The 17,034-nt window shown below is 40.4% G+C and overlaps 1 protein-coding gene across 1 annotated transcript in view; it reads right to left on the minus strand.

Annotated features, from left to right (window-relative positions):
- Nucleotides 1-224: 224 nt before the first annotated feature.
- The window catches only part of LOC311133204 (prokineticin receptor 2-like), a gene marked incomplete at both ends in the record, with an annotated part of 30,241 nt that continues 13,431 nt past the window's right edge, over nt 225-17,034 (minus strand). Inside the window, one exon of the mRNA XM_084166679.1 lies at nt 225-936. Within this exon, the coding sequence (XP_084022805.1) occupies nt 225-936 (712 nt within the window). The remainder of the gene's footprint in view (nt 937-17,034) is intronic.

Consider the following 17,034-nt stretch of genomic DNA (forward strand, 5'->3'; position numbering starts at 1 on the left):
TGAACCAGGATATTTGGACGTGTGGTGATATCATAAAACAATAATTACATTAGCTTATTTGAAGATTCTGTTGTGCCAAAACACAGGAAAACACCAACTCAAAGACATCTCCATGAAAGAGACATCATAGCAACTGTGGAACTCCAATATTCTGCCTCAAGTTTCAGATGAAACACAAACATCCGAAAACCATGAATGAATGTTTCAAAATGGTGTCTCCCCGTTCACCTCAGGCGAATGCATCCGACTTCCTCAGTCACGGGCATGGAGGACATCTGGATTTCGATCACGTCAACGGTCTTACTGGGAGTGTAGGTGGACCTCCAGCAAAGCAGCACAATCCTCTTCAGGTATTTTACCGTGTTGTTCTTGACGCTGACAAAGCAGATGGTGTTGATCATGCTGTTGCTCATGGCGATGCACTCAATGATGTAGAAGGCCACCAGGGAGTTCCTCTGGCAGGAGATGAGCATCGGGTGGAAGTCGCGTAGGATGGTGAAGCCATAATGTGGTGCCAAGCACAGAATGTATGCCATCAGGATTGCGATCAGGACCATGACTGTCTTACGCCGACCACGCAACCTCTTCCGGATCTGCTCCGTCTGGAAGCCCGGAACGATCTTGAACCAGAGCTCACGGGATATCCGTGCATAACATATTGCCATGACGAAAACAGGCCTGAGGAATTCCAGGGCAAAGATAAACAGGAAGTAGGAGCGGTAGTAGGCCTGCTGGTCCACGGGCCAGATCTGGGCACAAAAGGTCTTGTGGATGTTCTGAGAGGAGCTGGCACCACCATGAGGGTACATGGTCTCGGAGGCAAAGTAGGCAGAAGGGATGGAGATGAGGATGGGTACGATCCACACACCAGTGATCAGACAGTAAGCCATCTGGTACTTCATACGGGGCCTCAGAGGATGGACGATGGCCATATACAGTGGGGGGGGGAAAGTATTTAGTCAGCCACCAATTGTGCAAGTTCTCCCACTTAAAAAGATGAGAGAGGCCTGTAATTTTCATCATAGGTACACGTCAACTATGACAGACAAATTGAGAAAAAAATATCCAGAAAATCACATTGTAGGATTTTTAATGAATTAATTTGCAAATTATGGTGGAAAATAAGTATTTGGTCACCTACAAACAAGCAAGATTTCTGGCTCTCACAGACCTGTAACTTCTTCTTTAAGAGGCTCCTCTGTCCTCCACTCGTTACCTGTATTAATGGCACCTGTTTGAACTTGTTATCAGTATAAAAGACACCTGTCCACAACCTCAAACAGTCAAACTCCAAACTCCACTATGGCCAAGACCAAAGAGCTGTCAAAGGACACCAAAAACAAAATTGTAGACCTGCACCAGGCTGGGAAGACTGATTCTGCAATAGGTAAGCAGCTTGTTTTGAAGAAATCAACTGTGGGAGCAATTATTAGGAAATGGAAGACATACAAGACCACTGATAATCTCTCTCGATCTGGGGCTCCACGCAAGATCTCACCCTGTGGGGTCAAAATGATCACACGAACGGTGAGCAAATATCCCAGAACCACACGGGGGGACCTAGTGAACGACCTGCAGAGAGCTGGGACCAAAGTAACAAAGCCCACCATCAGTAACACACTACGCCGCCAGGGACTCAAATCCTGCAGTGCCAGACGTGTCCCCCTGCTTAAGCCAGTACATGTCCAGGCCCATCTGAAGTTTGCTAGAGTGCATTTGGATGATCCAGAAGAGGATTGGGAGAATGTCAGTTGAAACCAAAATATAACTTTTTGGTAAAAACTCAACTCGTCATGTTTGGAGGACAAAGAATGCTGAGTTGCATCCAAAGAACACCATACCTACTGTGAAGCATGGGGGTGGAAACATCATGCTTTGGGGCTGTTTTTCTGCAAAGGGACCAGGACGACTGATCCGTGTAAAGGAAAGAATGAATGAAAACCTCCTTCATCAGCAAGGGCATTGAAGATGAAACGTGGCTGGGTCTTTCAGCATGACAATGATCCCAAAGACACTGCCCGGGCAACGAAGGAGTGGCTTCGTAAGAAGCATTTCAAGGTCCTGGAGTGGCCTAGCCAGTCTCCAGATCTCAACCCCATAGAAAATCTTTGGAGGGAGTTGAAAGTCTGTGTTGCCCAGCGACAGCCCCAAAACATCACTGCTCTAGAGGAGATCTGCATGGAGGAATGGGCCAAAATACCAGCAACAGTGTGTGAAAACCTTGTGAAGACTTACAGAAAAAGTTTGACCTGTGTCATTGCCAACAAAGGGTATATAACAAAGTATTGAGAAACTTTTGTTATTGACCAAATACTTATTTTCCACCATAATTTGCAAAGAAATTCATAAAAAATCCTACAATGTGATTTTCTGGAATTTATTTTCTCATTTTGTCTGTCATAGTTGACGTGTACCTATGATAAAAATTACAGGCCTCTCTCATCTTTTTAAGTGGGAGAACTTGCACAATTGGTGGCTGACTAAATACTTTTTTTCCCCACTGTACCTGAGGACAGAGGAGAGGGTGTATTAATGTACATAAAAAGTAAACAAGTAAACAAATGTATGCTGCCACTACTTGCATCAAGGGGAGAGAAATAGTCCTTTTAGATTTGCATCAGGCTATTAGGCTACATGAAAATTAAGAATTATACAGTCGCTTCCCTTACAATTTAACGTACACTACCGGTCAAAAGTTTTAGAACACCTACTCATTCAAGGGTTTTTCTTCATTTTTACATTGTAGAATAATAGTGAAGACATCAGAACTATGAAATAACACAAATGGAATCATGTAGTAACCCAAAAAGTGCTAAACAAATCCAAATATATGTTATATTTGAGATTCTTCAAATAGCCACCCTTTGCCTTGATGACAGCTTTGCACACTCTTGGCATTCTCTCAACCAGCTTCACCTGGAATGTTCAAATCTCAAATATATTTAGATTTGTTTAACACTTTGTTGGTTACTACAGTGAGGGAAAAAAATATTTTATCCCCTGCTGATTTTGTGTGTTTGCCCACTGACAAAGACATGATCAGTCTATATCCACAGATTTTCTATGGGATTAAGGTCTGGAGACTGGCTAGGCCACTCCAGGACCTAATGTGCTTCTCTTGAGCCATTCCTTCATTGCCTTGGCCATGTGTTTTGGGTCATTGTCATGCTGGAATACCCATCCACGAACCATTTTCAATGCCCTGGATGAGGGAAGGAGATTCTCACCCAAGATTTGACGGTACTTGGCCCCGTCCATCGTCCCTTTGATGCGGTGAAGTTGTCCTGTCCCCTTAGCAGAAAAACACACCCAAAGCATTATGTTTCCACCTCCATGTTTGACAGTGGGGATGGTGTTCTTGGGGTCATAGGCAACATTCCTCCTCCTCCAAACACGGCGAGTTGAGTTGATGCCAAAGAGGTCTCATCTGACCACAACACTTTCACCCAGTTCTCCTCTGAATCGTTCAGATGTTCATTGGCAAACTTCAGACGGGCCTGTATATGTCCTTTCTTGAGCAGGGGGACCTTGCGGGCACTGCAGGATTTCAGTCCTTCACGGCGTAGTGTGTTACCAATTGTTTTCTTGGTGACTATGGTCCCAGCTGCCTTTAGATCATTGAAAGGATCATCCCGTGTAGTTCTGGGCTGATTCTTCAACGTTCTCATGATCATTGCAAATCCACGAGGTGAGATCTTGCATGGAGCCCCAGGCCGAGGGATATTGACAGTTCTTTTGTGTTTCTTCCATTTGCGAATAATCACACCAACTGTAGTCACCTTCTCACCAAGCTGCTTGGCGATGGTCTTGTAGCCCATTCCAGCCTTATGTAGGTCTACAATCTTGACCCTGACAACCTTGGAGAGCTCTTTGGTCTTGGCCATGGTGGAGAGTTTGGAATCTGATTGATTGATTGCTTCTGTGGACAGGTGTCTTTTTTACTATACGTAAAAATGTATGCACACATGACTGTAAGTCACTTTGGATAAAAGCTTCTGCTAAATGGCATATTATTATTATTATACAGGTAACAAGCTGAGATTAGGAGCACTCCCTTTAAGAGTGTGCTCCTAATCTCAGCTCGATACCTGTATAAAATACACCTGGGAGCCAGAAATCTTTCTGATTGAGAGGGGGTCAAATACTTATTTCCCTCATTAAAATGCAAATCAATTTATAACATTTTTGACGTGTTTTTCTGGATTTTTTTGTTGTTATTCTGTCTCTCACTGTTCAAATAAACCTACCATTAAAATTATAGACTGATCATGTCTTTGTCAGTTGGCAAACATACAAAATCAGCAGGGGATCAAATACTTTTTTCCCTCACTGTACATGATTCCATTTGTGTTATTTCATAGTTTTGATGTCTTCACTATTATTCTACAATGTAGAAAATAGTAAAAATAAAGAAAAACCCTTGAATGAGTAGGTGTTCTAAAACTTTTGACCGGTATTGTAGGTGCATGAATTGAGGAGTAAACCAATCCTAATGGGATCTGCAAACAATATTGAGCTGCTCTTGGAGGAACATGAAAGTTCAACAAAAATGTTAATCAAACATTTTAAACAGTTGTCCATGCTTTACCAAGAGTGGATGAATATCTTTAATAAATCAGCCAGGGTAAATAGGATAAAAGCTCATTTGATGGTATAATCAAACCATCCTAATCCCACACAGCAAAAAAGTCCAGTGTTGAATTAACTCCCACAGAGTTGATTTCAACACTTTCTGAGGGTTTATATAGGTCCACACTCTCCAGAGTTAAATTAACACTTTCAAAATAGTTAAACATTTAACACTCTGCCAGAGTTCCTTTTTTAACTCACAAAACAGAGTTAAAGTAACACTAAGGGATTAGACAACTAACACTGCTCCGAGTAAATTTTTTAAAACTATTTGTGTAGTGTTCATTTCACTCCCTAAAGTGTCAATTATCTACACTGAATTTTTTTTCAAATTAATTGTTAATTTATTCAATATTATTTATTAATTAATGTAATATATACATATATTAATAACAATGAATCACAATAAACAATCGTTGTCAAAAACATTTATTTGTGCCTTTTCTCCCTTGCAGTCAGTTGAATTAAAACATTGTGAATGAAGGTATAATGTACATACTTTCATCTGAAACATTGTATGAGCTTTGAATATCAAACGGTTTATGAAATTTAAGCTCAGACATTTTTAGTAGACATCTTTCCGCACTTCGAAATACTCTGAATGCATGATGATGGTCATCAAAATTCTCTGTAAATAGCTTGTTTGTCAAAAAAATGTTTTTATCTTCAACCAAAAGTACATCACTTATTTGACAAAAGACTGGCATGTCTTCTTCCAGTGCACTGCAAATAACTAGTCCAGCTTTATACTCTACACCATCAACTTTAACCCAACTAGTTGAGAAAACATCTTTTGAAAATATCGTTTAAAGCATTTCATTGTTGACGATATTCTCATCTCTGAAGAGAAAATATTTAATTGGCCCATACTCATTTTGTTTGAGGGTGAAGGTTTCCAGGGATAAGCAATGGCCATCTGATGCTTTTTAGCAAGCGATTTGGTTATGTTTTTGAAATTTTTAAAACAATCTTTAAACAGCTTGTGTTTGGCCTCAAACCTCATACACCACATATATAATAAGGGGCCAATTTTCCTTATAGAAGATGGGTAATGGATCATAAAATGATGCTTAGGTATCAAGTTTCTATGTGGATACAAGTGCTTAAATAGTTTGTGGTGGTCAACAATCAAATACTTTAAATATATTGTCATACAGTGAGGGAAAAAAGTATTTGATCCCCTGCTGATTTTGTATGTTTGCCCACTGACAAAGAAATTATCAGTCTATAATTTTAATGGTAGGTTTATTTGAACAGTGAGAGACAGAATAACAACAAAAAAAATCCAGAAAAACGCTTGTCAAAAATGTTATGAATTGATTTGCATTTTAATGAGGGAAATAAGTATTTGACCTCTCTGCAAAACATGACTTAGTACTTGGTGGCAAAACCCTTGTTGGCAATCACAGAGGTCAGACGTATCTTGTAGTTGGCCACCAGGTTTGCACACATCTCAGGAGGGATTTTGACCCACTCCTCTTTGCAGATCTTCTCCAAGTCATTAAGGTTTTGAGGCTGATGTTTGGCAACTCGAACCTTCAGCTCCCTCCACGGATTTTCTATGGGATTAAGGTCTGGAGACTGGCTAGGCCACTCCAGGACCTTAATGTGCTTCTTCTTGAGCCACTCCTTTGTTGCCTTGGCCGTGTGTTTTGGGTCATTGTCATGCTGGAATACCCATCCACGACCCATTTTCAATGCCCTGGCTGAGGGAAGGAGGTTCTGACCCAAGATTTGACGGTACATGGCCCCGTCCATCATCCCTTTGATGCGGTGAAGTTGTCCTGTCCCCTTAGCAGAAAAACACCCCCAAAGCATAATGTTTCCACTTCCATGTTTGACGGTGGGGATGGTGTTCTTGGGGTCATAGGCAGCATTCCTCCTCCTCAAAACACGGCGAGTTGAGTTGATGCCAAAGAGCTCCATTTTGGTCTCATCTGACCACAACACTTTCACCCAGTTCTCCTCTGAATAATTCAGATGTTCATTGGCAAATTTCAGACGGGCATGTATATGTGCTTTCTTGAGCAGGGGGACCTTGCGGGCACTGCATGATTTCAGTCCTTCACGGCGTAGTGTGTTACCAATTGTTTTCTTGGTGACTATAGTCCCAGCTGCCTTGAGATCATTGACAAGATCCTCCTGTGTAGTTCTGGGCTGATTCCTCACCGTTCTCATGATCATTGCAACTCCACGAGGTGAGATCTTGCATGGTCGATGGAGATTGACAGTTATTTTGTGTTTCTTCCATTTGCGAATAATCGCACCAACTGTTGTCACCTTCTCACCAAGCTGCTTGCCGATGGTCTTGTAGCCCATTCCAGCCTTGTGTATGTCTACAATCTTGTCCCTGACATCCTTGGAGAGCTCTTTGGTCTTGGCCATGGTGGAGAGTTTGGAATCTGATTGATTGATTGCTTCTGCGGACAGGTGTCTTTTATACAGGTAACAAACTGAGATTAGGAGCACTCCCTTTAAGAGTGTGCTCCTAATCTCAGCTTGTTACCTGTATAAAAGACACCTGGGAGCCAGAAATCTTTCTGATTGAGAGGGGGTCAAATACTTATTTCCCTCATTAAAATGCAAATCAATTTATAACATTTTTGACATGCGTTTTTCTGGATTATTTTGTTGTTATTCTGTCTCTCACTGTTCAAATAAACCTACCATTAAAATTATAGACTGATCATTTCTTTGTCAGTGGGCAAACGTACAAAATCAGCAAGGGATCAAATACTTTTTTCCCTCACTGTACCTAGAGTGAGAGAAGGTGAAAAAACGATGTTCATTATTTGAAGTAACAACAATAACAAATTCCAGTTTTTGTTTCCTGCAGGAATAATGTCACCAAACAACAGTGGGATGTTTTTCACAAGACACAATGTCTGAATAGAATTCAAACCAATGCCATTGCCAACACTCTCCAAAATAATCTTTAAATCAAAACCATAAATCCTGGAAAGCAAGTCCAATTTGATCTCATACTGAACCACACCCTCAAGAAGATCATGCATGATATCAAATGAATAGTTATTACAAACATGGAAATACTTCAATGAATTAAGTGTAGATCTTTTTTTCAAACCATAAAGTGACTTCAATTGTGGGTTTTCCTGGAGAGACTGGCAATGCATTTCAAACATACAGTGGGGGAAAAAAGTATTTAGTCAGCCACCAATTGTGCAAGTTCTCCCACTTAAAAGATGAGAGAGGCCTGTAATTTTCATCATAGGTACACGTCAACTATGACAGACAAAATGAGATATTTTTTTCTCTCCAGAAAATCACATTGTAGGATTTTTTATGAATTTATTTGCAAATTATGTTGGAAAATAAGTATTTGGTCAATAACAAAAGTTTCTCAATACTTTGTTAGATACCCTTTGTTGGCAATGACACAGGTCAAACGTTTTCTGTAAGTCTTCACAAGGTTTTCACACACTGTTGCTGGTATTTTGGCCCATTCCTCCATGCAGATCTCCTCTAGAGCAGTGATCATTTGGGGCTGTCACTGGGCAACACGGACTTTCAACTCCCTCCAAAGATTTTCTATGGGGTTGAGATCTGGAGACTGGTTAGGCCAGAATTAAATTCCGAAAATTAAAAACCGAATTAAATTTTGGGGGAAAGTTTCTTACAACAAAATATAGAGCCAATTTTGTGAATTCCACGTTTGGAGCCAAGGGGATTGGCTGTTTCAAAATCATCATAGTATAGTTGGATTTGTAATGCATGTCTATTAGCTGTAAACAAAGGGTGGGTTTTAAAATAACTTCCATCAAAAAAGTCAGTATAAGTGTCAGGCTCTGGTCTACACTCTTTCTTTAGCAAAACACAAATGTCTGGATTTCTGCACATGAACTTCAATGTTTCTAAAATCGGCACATATATAAAAGTATCCTTCACAGGTACTTGATCATAAGTACCGGATTTCTGATTTCGCCTGTTGTCATATCTCACTCCCAGTGTTATTTCTACTGACTCGACAACTCCCCATTTTTGGGGGAAGTATTTATTTCGTTTCCATTCTGTATTTAGATTTGTGAACGGGTTTTCATAATCTTCAAAATATTCATTTATCACAGATATGTCGGGGTCAGTTATAGGTAAAGCAGAAATAGCTGTATGCTTTGCTTGTGAGCGAATGTCACTTGTTAGTTCTTCAAAATGTCCTACAATTGAGGATACCAAACTGTTGGAAATCCCACTCCCCTGTAATTTGGCCACGATGGATGCACACATTTCTTTAGTTGGATCTTTAGTATGTCCTGAATCATTGCTCTCAGAATAAACACTGGAAGAGCTACATTGATTTTGTGGATTAAATGTGTCCTCCAAAGCATGTACCTGAGATGAAGTTGCAACTGGCTCACTAGATGAACATGCAACAGTTGAAGTTTGAGCAATTTGCTGAACAATACTATGAACACTATTAAGGTGCTTCCGAAAACCTGTATATCTTAGGAACTGATGCCTACAGCCTTGCTGAGAACAAAACAATTTGAACTTGGGTCCAGGATAGTAACCATGTTCAACTCTTAAATGTGAAATCTACTTTTGACTGCTGGGATAATATTTCTGACACATGAAACAGGTTAACATTGTTATAGCTTCTTACTCATAGGGTGAGAGTGCTACTGGCTGGTTAAGCAGTCTCGCTCTCAAGTCTTTAACTCTGGGTGACTCCTTCATTTTCCCCACATCAATGTTATACACTGTTGTCTGCAGGAATGTGTAAAAATTCACAAGTGCCACATCGTAAGACAAATTAAACACAAAATGTGCTTTGAAAAGTTCATCACATGCCCCGAGGGAGCGGTTTGCCTTGCATGGGATGAGACGCTTATCCATTGTGATGTAGAAGCTCTCAATCTTGCTCTTCTGACGCCCAACAGCGAGGAGGTACAGTGGGGAAAAAAAAGTATTTAGTCAGCCACCAATTGTGCAAGTTCTCCCACTTAAAAAGATGAGAGAGGCCTGTAATTTTCATCATAGGTACACGTCAACTATGACAGACAAAATGAGAAAAGAAAATCCAGAAAATCACATTGTAGAATTTTTATGAATTTATTTGCAAATTATGGTGGAAAATTAGTATTTGGTCAATAACAAAAGTTTCTCAATACTTTGTTATATACCCTTTGTTGGCAATGACACAGGTCAAACGTTTTCTGTAAGTCTTCACAAGGTTTTCACACACTGTTGCTGGTATTTTGGCCCATTCCTCCATGAAGATCTCCTCTAGAGCAGTGATGTTTTGGGGCTGTCGCTGGGCAACACGGACTTTCAACTCCCTCCAAAGATTTTCTATGGGGTTGAGATCTGGAGACTGGCTAGGCCACTCCAGGACCTTGAAATGCTTCTTATGAAGCCATTCCTTCGTTGCCCGGGCTGTGTGTTTGGGATCATTGTCATGCTGAAAGACCCAGCCACATTTCATCTTCAATGCCCTTGCTGATGGAAGGAGGTTTTCACTCAAAATCTCACGATACATGGCCCCATTCATTCTTTCCTTTACACGGATCAGTCGTCCTGGTCCTTTTGCAGAAAAACAGCCCCAAAGCATGATGTTTCCATCCCCATGCTTCACAGTAGGTATGGTGTTCTTTGGATGCAACTCAGCATTCTTTGTCCTCCAAACACGACGAGTTGAGTTTTTACCAAAAAGTTCTATTTTGGTTTCATCTGACCATATGACATTGTCCTAATTCTCTTCTGGATCATCCAAATGCACTCTAGCAAACTTCAGATGGGCCTGGACATGTACTGGCTTAAGCAGGGGGACACATCTCGCACTGCAGGATTTGAGTCCCTGGCGGCGAAGTGTGTTACTGATGGTAGGCTTTGTTACTTTGGTCCCAGCTCTCTGCAGGTCATTCACTAGGTCCCCCCGTGTGGTTCTGGGATTCTTGCTCACCGTTCTTGTGATCAATTTGACCCCACGGGATGAGATCTTGCGTGGAACCCCAGATCGAGGGAGATTATCAGTGGTCTTGTATGTCTTCCATTTCCTAATTATTGCTCCCACAGTTGATTTCTTCAAACCAAGCTGCTTACCTATTGCAGATTCAGTCTTCCCAGCCTGGTGCAGGTCTACAATTTAGTTTCTGGTGTCCTTTGACAGCTCTTTGGTCTTGGCCATAGTGGAGTTTGGAGTGTGACTGTTTGAGGTTGTGGACAGGTGTCTTTTATACTATTAACAAGTTCAAACAGGTGCCATTAATACAGGTAACGAGTGGAGGACAGAGGAGCCTCATAAAGAAGAAGTTACAGGTCTGTGAGAGCCAGAAATCTTGCTTGTTTGTAGGTGACCAAATACTTATTTTCCACCATCATTTGCTAATAAAGTCATTACAAATCCTACAATGTGATTTTCTGGATTTTTTTTCTCAATTTGTCTGTCATAGTTGACGTGTACCTATGATGAAAATTACAGGCCTCTCTCATCTTTTTAAGTGGGAGAACTTGCACAATTGGTGGCTGACTAAATACTTTTTTCCCCACTGTACGGCTGCCGACCCTGCTGGTTGCGGAGATGCTCCTCCAAACTGCAGCATGACTAGGGTTGAGATCAGAAAACTTAAAAAATTTGCCACAACAATAATGTGCAGCCACAGAGAAAATTACATTATAGAAGTGCTTATTCAAACATCTTTTCATTGGCTAGTGCAAGATGGGAATGAAGACTTAATTGCAATTCCATCCACTTTTTAACAACCCTCATTTACATATGTGGCTAAGAAAGTGACGTGACAAATTATTATAATCACCTTAATAATATAATTACCTTATGAAAGACAACAAGTCTCTCAACTGCATCACATGCAGTAATTTTTGGAGACTTCAGTCCCCCTGGAGGTGGTGGAAGGAGATGTAACAGCAACAACAGGGAAGCCATTTCTTGGTCGTAGGCTGAGGACAAAGAGTCACAAGAATTAACTGAAAACTCTTCAAATGTAATACTTTTCAAGTTTGAATGAGAACAGGGAGGCATTATGAGAAAGTTTTAAACCGTCATCCATCTATTAGTCACATTTATCCCAAAAATCTGATCAACGTTCAGAGATACACAGAATAAACAAATGAAATAGTATTGCAGTTATAGTTTAACTGCAATTATAGCAAATTTATTAAAATAAAAAAAATAAAAACAACTCACTTGTTGCCTCATCAAGATCACTTCCTGGGGGACTTTCTGTTGACTGCACCAAGCGACGCAACTCTGGTGTTGAGGTGAACCGCTTAGCCTCTTTTATGACATTTGGCTTGAAGAACAAATCCCATTTCTGAAGAAGCCTGGAGGATCTGTCGTCATCAAATAGGAGAGTGAAGTCTTGGTCCACCTTTAAGAAAGAAGATATTAAACTACTACTACTACTACTACTTCAGGAAATATTTTCAAATTTCAAGCCATTCTAAACATCTCATCCCAAACTTACCAATCCTTTTGTATCCAGGAATCTTGGGAAGCTGGAGAGGATATCAACACTTCTGCCTGGGTCATTAACGAGCTTCTGACGGTGCTGAAAGGTCTCTCTCATCTTCTGGAAAATCAGGGAATTGTCTGTGGTATGGTTGAGCAAAGACATGGCCTCTTGGCAAGCATCACCATCAAGCTTCCTTTCAACATTAACAGTCCTTTGGACATTTTGGCCCCCTGGAGAAAAGTAAATTGGGCTATTTGGTGGCAGTGCAGATTCTCGACGAATCTTCTGTCATGAATCTCGCTTCCTGAGTCTGTTTCTGCCTGAGTTGCCTGTTTTCTCTCCTGGAGTCTTTTTTCCTGAGGTTCCTGAACGCACCCTGTCTGGTTGCCGGGCAACGAAGCTAGGCGGGAGATCTCTCTATTAACCGCACCTGCATCTCATCAGCTATCTGCACACCTGGTCCTGATCATCACCTCTCCACTTCATAAGCTCTGACCTGACATCCATTCCCTGCCGGATCGTTAGCCATGAACAGTATGTTGTGCCTGCGTATCAGCCTCAGATTACTAAAAGTTAGTTTTGCTGTTCTGTTACTGTTTGCTTGCTGTGAACTCACCTTCGTTCCTCTGTCTACAGTTACTCTCCCGGAATATTCACTTCACCTCTGTCTGGTCGTCTGTGGCTTCAGAAACAACATTGGATCTGTCCATTCCCTCCCACCAACTCACCTCCACTGCCAGCTCCGTCACCTGGATTCTCCTGCTTCCACATTTAAGTCTTTAAATAAATACTCACCTTCATTCAACTCACCTTGTCCTGGTCTGCTTCTGGGTTCCGCTTTAGAGAATCGTGACATCTTCCTCTGGACTGTTTTCAGACGCCAATAAATGTATCCTGTGCTGCTTGCAGCATCATAGAAGTGTTCCTGAAATGAAAAAAATGAAAAAAAATGCTTAGTCATACCAAGCTCATGAGAAATCTCACGGAATTCAAATATCAATGTCGTCCACACAGTTTTGTGTCACAAAATGACATGAAAGAGTTAACAATAATAATGCCTATTACATAGCCCTTCTTGGAGTATGGATCCTTGAGGGAAGGGAACAACATCACTATCCCACGTGCATAATCTTATCTGATTGCTTTAGTGGGGCGGTGCCTGAGAGGAGATATTAAATTAGTACATTTATGCAATGGCCATGCAGTTATTTGGCACAAATAAAAACAATGTGAAACAAACATACCCATGATTGTCAATCATGTGAGCCACCAGGATGTTAACCATTTTTCTTCTTGCAGCATCTGTTAGGGTTTCTGTTGTTTGGTACTCCTGTAGTACTTCTTCACCCCCAGACTTGCCTCTTAGCACAGCTTCAATCAACTAATAAAAAACAAAAACATTAGAATACAAAACATGGTGATAAATAGCTTGTCTAGAGACTCAGAGTGAAAAAATTTGAAAGCATTAAGAAACCTGTTCAGCAGACACAGCATCACGTGTATCCTCAATTCTTTGTCTCTTGCTAGGGACATCATCTAGGATTATAGTTGATGCACTTGAGCTGAAGCTTGAGTCAGACGTCTCAGAAGCAGAAGACAAGGAGAAATCAGAGAATTCTAAAGGAATAGAAAAAATGCAAATAATTATATTATGTAAGGTGTAAAGTGCTTTATTATACCTGCCTTGATATCTCACCCTGATCTGAGAATACTGTCAGCACCACATTGCCTTGTCCAACGAGGTCGCTGAAAATTTCTGCATCAACTTCTGTCCCTGTTCCATCCTTGTATATAACTTTTGCATCAGGTGGCAGGCAAAATCTCTCGATGACTGGAAAAGATAGTAAGGTCAAACTGAATGTGCCTTTGAAGTCAGCACTGTTTCTTGCCTCACAGCCAATAACTGTTCACGTTAAATACATACATCCACCACTAGAGCATTTTCCCTCACATAACCCATTCCCTCTTAAGTCCAAATTTAAAAATTTATGATTGGCTTTTTTTATTGACTGTTTTGGTGTATATTAATACTTTACACTCTATGAAGCACACATTACAGAACTGAAAATGATTAGCAATTTAACCCCATTTACCGTATAAAAGAGTCTGATAAAGGCATGTAAAGAAATCAGAATCGACAACATTAAGGAGCTTGCACAATGAGCTTTTAAAAGAACATGGGTGTGGTTTAAAACCTTTTTCCTAAGCCATGCTAACCGTTTTCATGGAATTGCATAAAGTCAAACCGTCCTTTATCCTCATCCAGCTTCACATATTTCTGCTGTTGGCTGTACTTCACCTCGACCAGCATTTTGACTGAGACATGCAAGGAAGTTTGACAAAGTAAATAAACATTTAAAGGAAGAACGGTAAAGATTAAAGCTAAGTCGACAGTGTTACACCATTTTTGGTGACCCATTAGATTCTGTGACCTGCACTGTTGGAAAAAGTACTAATTTTCAGAAAATCGTGCTGTGACTGAGATATTAAAATGCTGTTTATGCATTGACTCATCAGTATTTAATGATGCACTTAAATGTTTAATAAATGTTTAATATATCAGTCACAGCCCGATTTTCTGCTAATTTTGTACTTTAACTTTAACTTAGTAATTTCAGTACAATTAACTGGTAATACTTATATACTTTTACTTAAGTAAATGATCTGAGTACTTTTTCCAACACTGCAGGTCATAGAATCTGATGGGTCACCAAATACAGTGGTACGCTGGTCACACAGACAACTAAACACGTGAAACACCGTCTGCATGTTGGGACATGTTTTTTGCGGCCCCTTTGATGTTCAAAGTGAAGGGGGGAAAAAATACGTTAGCTCCAGCCTCAAACAAGATTTTGTACAGTAAAAAAACATAACGCTTTGTTTTTCCTTTATTAAATCATCATTGATAAAGTTGTAGACGGTTTAAGTAACAAAATGTTAGCTAGCTTACCATACACTTCTAGCTAGCTAATCACCAGGACAAATTTGCTGCTCAGTCCTGGCAACAAACACGGTTTTGTGAGGCATATATTCTCTGTAGATGTTTCATTGTTCATACTGAAATTCTCAGCATCAATTTATAATTGTTTCAGTAAGTTTGAGTTAATTCAACTTACCATGTAGTACTGCATGGGAGGGAGAAAATGGCACCACCTTGTCTCCTCTTTCTCCGACCGAAGAAGTGAAATGCATGGGCGGAGCTTAATTACATCTCTGCGGAGTTGGGTTAACACTGACCGGATAAACTCTGTCAAATAACTCCAACACTGAACACCATTTAAATCAGAATGTGTTAAAATTACACTCTGGGAGTGAAAATCAACTCGGAAATGTTTAACCCTGAAATTTCAACACTCCAATTTTTGCTATGCAGTATGCTCATCAACGAATCTCCACTCTATCTTCCAGGAAAAACTTTAGCCTGGGCCATGAGTAAAGTTTTTAAAAATCATATCGCAACCTTCTCATAATCATAGCGAGGCTAAGGCCTAGATTCAATCAGATCAAGAGTTAACCGGCGATAACCAACACCCGCATAGCTGATGTTTTGTTTTGGCGGTGCCAGAAGTTTAACTGCGCAGTAGCTGTCAAATCGGTGAGCAGCTTGTGATCATTGTCACAAAACCACATCCGTCCCACTCGTGTTAGAAGTTCAGAATGATGAAGTGTAGGCTATATAGAAATAATGACGCTGAAATAGAAAATCATTATACTAAATAATGAGCATTTCTATCAGCCTAATCGAAGTGTAGATTACATCTCACATTCCATTGTTATAACTTGTAAACAAGGCTGGAATATCCGCTTCAGGTATAATGCCGGGAGCCGCCAAAAAAACCACACCATGCGGGTGTCGGCTAGCGCAGATCTGATAGAATCTAGCCCTAAGATGTATTTACATAATGTAGATAGCAGGCACATCAAATACTCAATAGAAAGAGGATATGCAACATGAAAGGAATGTCTCGTTGTAATAGACATGAAAATAATAAAGTGGTGTCGCTCCCTAATGTGCTAGCCCTGGCTGCACTGCCCATGGTGAGCAGAGCTGGGCCATTCCTACTATCCGGTGCCTTTTGGACCTCATAACCTTTAGGGGAAAAACTATATATATATATATATATATATATATATATATATATATATATATATATATATATATGTCATGTTTTTAGTATTCTATCAGAATAAGAACAACTTTAAGAAAAACACATTGGTCAAGCTCAGGCTCTTAAATCCTAATAATTATAGGTGGATTGTTCACACATGGACCATGAGCTATTTCCACCCTGTTAGGGACATACACATAATTATATGAACGTTTTAACAATGCATATACAGTGCATTCGGAAAGTATTCAGACCTCTTGACTTTTTCCACACTTTGTTACGTTATTCTAAAATGGGTTGAATATATATTTTCCCTTCATCAATCTACACACAATACCCCATAATGACAAAGCAAAAACAGATTTTTAGAACATTTTGAAAATGTATTAAAATTAAAAACTGATATATGAGTATTTACATAAGCGTTCAGACCCTTTACTCAGTACTTTGTTGTAGCACCTTTGGCAGCGATTATAGCCTCGAGCCTTCTTGAGTATGACGCTACAAGCTTGGCACACCTGTATTTGGGGAGTTTCTCCCATTCTTCTCTGCAGATCCTCTCAAGCTCTGTCAGGTTGGATGGGGAGCATCACTGCACAGCTATTTTCAGGTCTCTCCAGATATGTTCGATCGGGTTCAAGTCCGGGCTCTGGCATGGCCATTCAAGGACATTCAGAGACTTGTCCCAAAGCCACTCCTGCGTTGTCTTGGCTGTGTGCTTAGGGTCGTTGTCCTGGTGGAAGGTGAACCTTCGCCCCAGTCTGAGGTCCTGAGCGTTCTGGAGCAGGTTTTCATCAAGGATCTCTATGTACTTTGCTCTGTTAATCTTTCCCTCGATCCTGACTAGTCTCCCAGTACCTGCTGCTGAA

The sequence above is a fragment of the Coregonus lavaretus genome, assembly GCF_964263955.1.
Source record: "Coregonus lavaretus genome assembly, chromosome: 1".
In the NCBI taxonomy this organism is placed as follows: Eukaryota; Metazoa; Chordata; class Actinopteri; order Salmoniformes; family Salmonidae; genus Coregonus; species Coregonus lavaretus.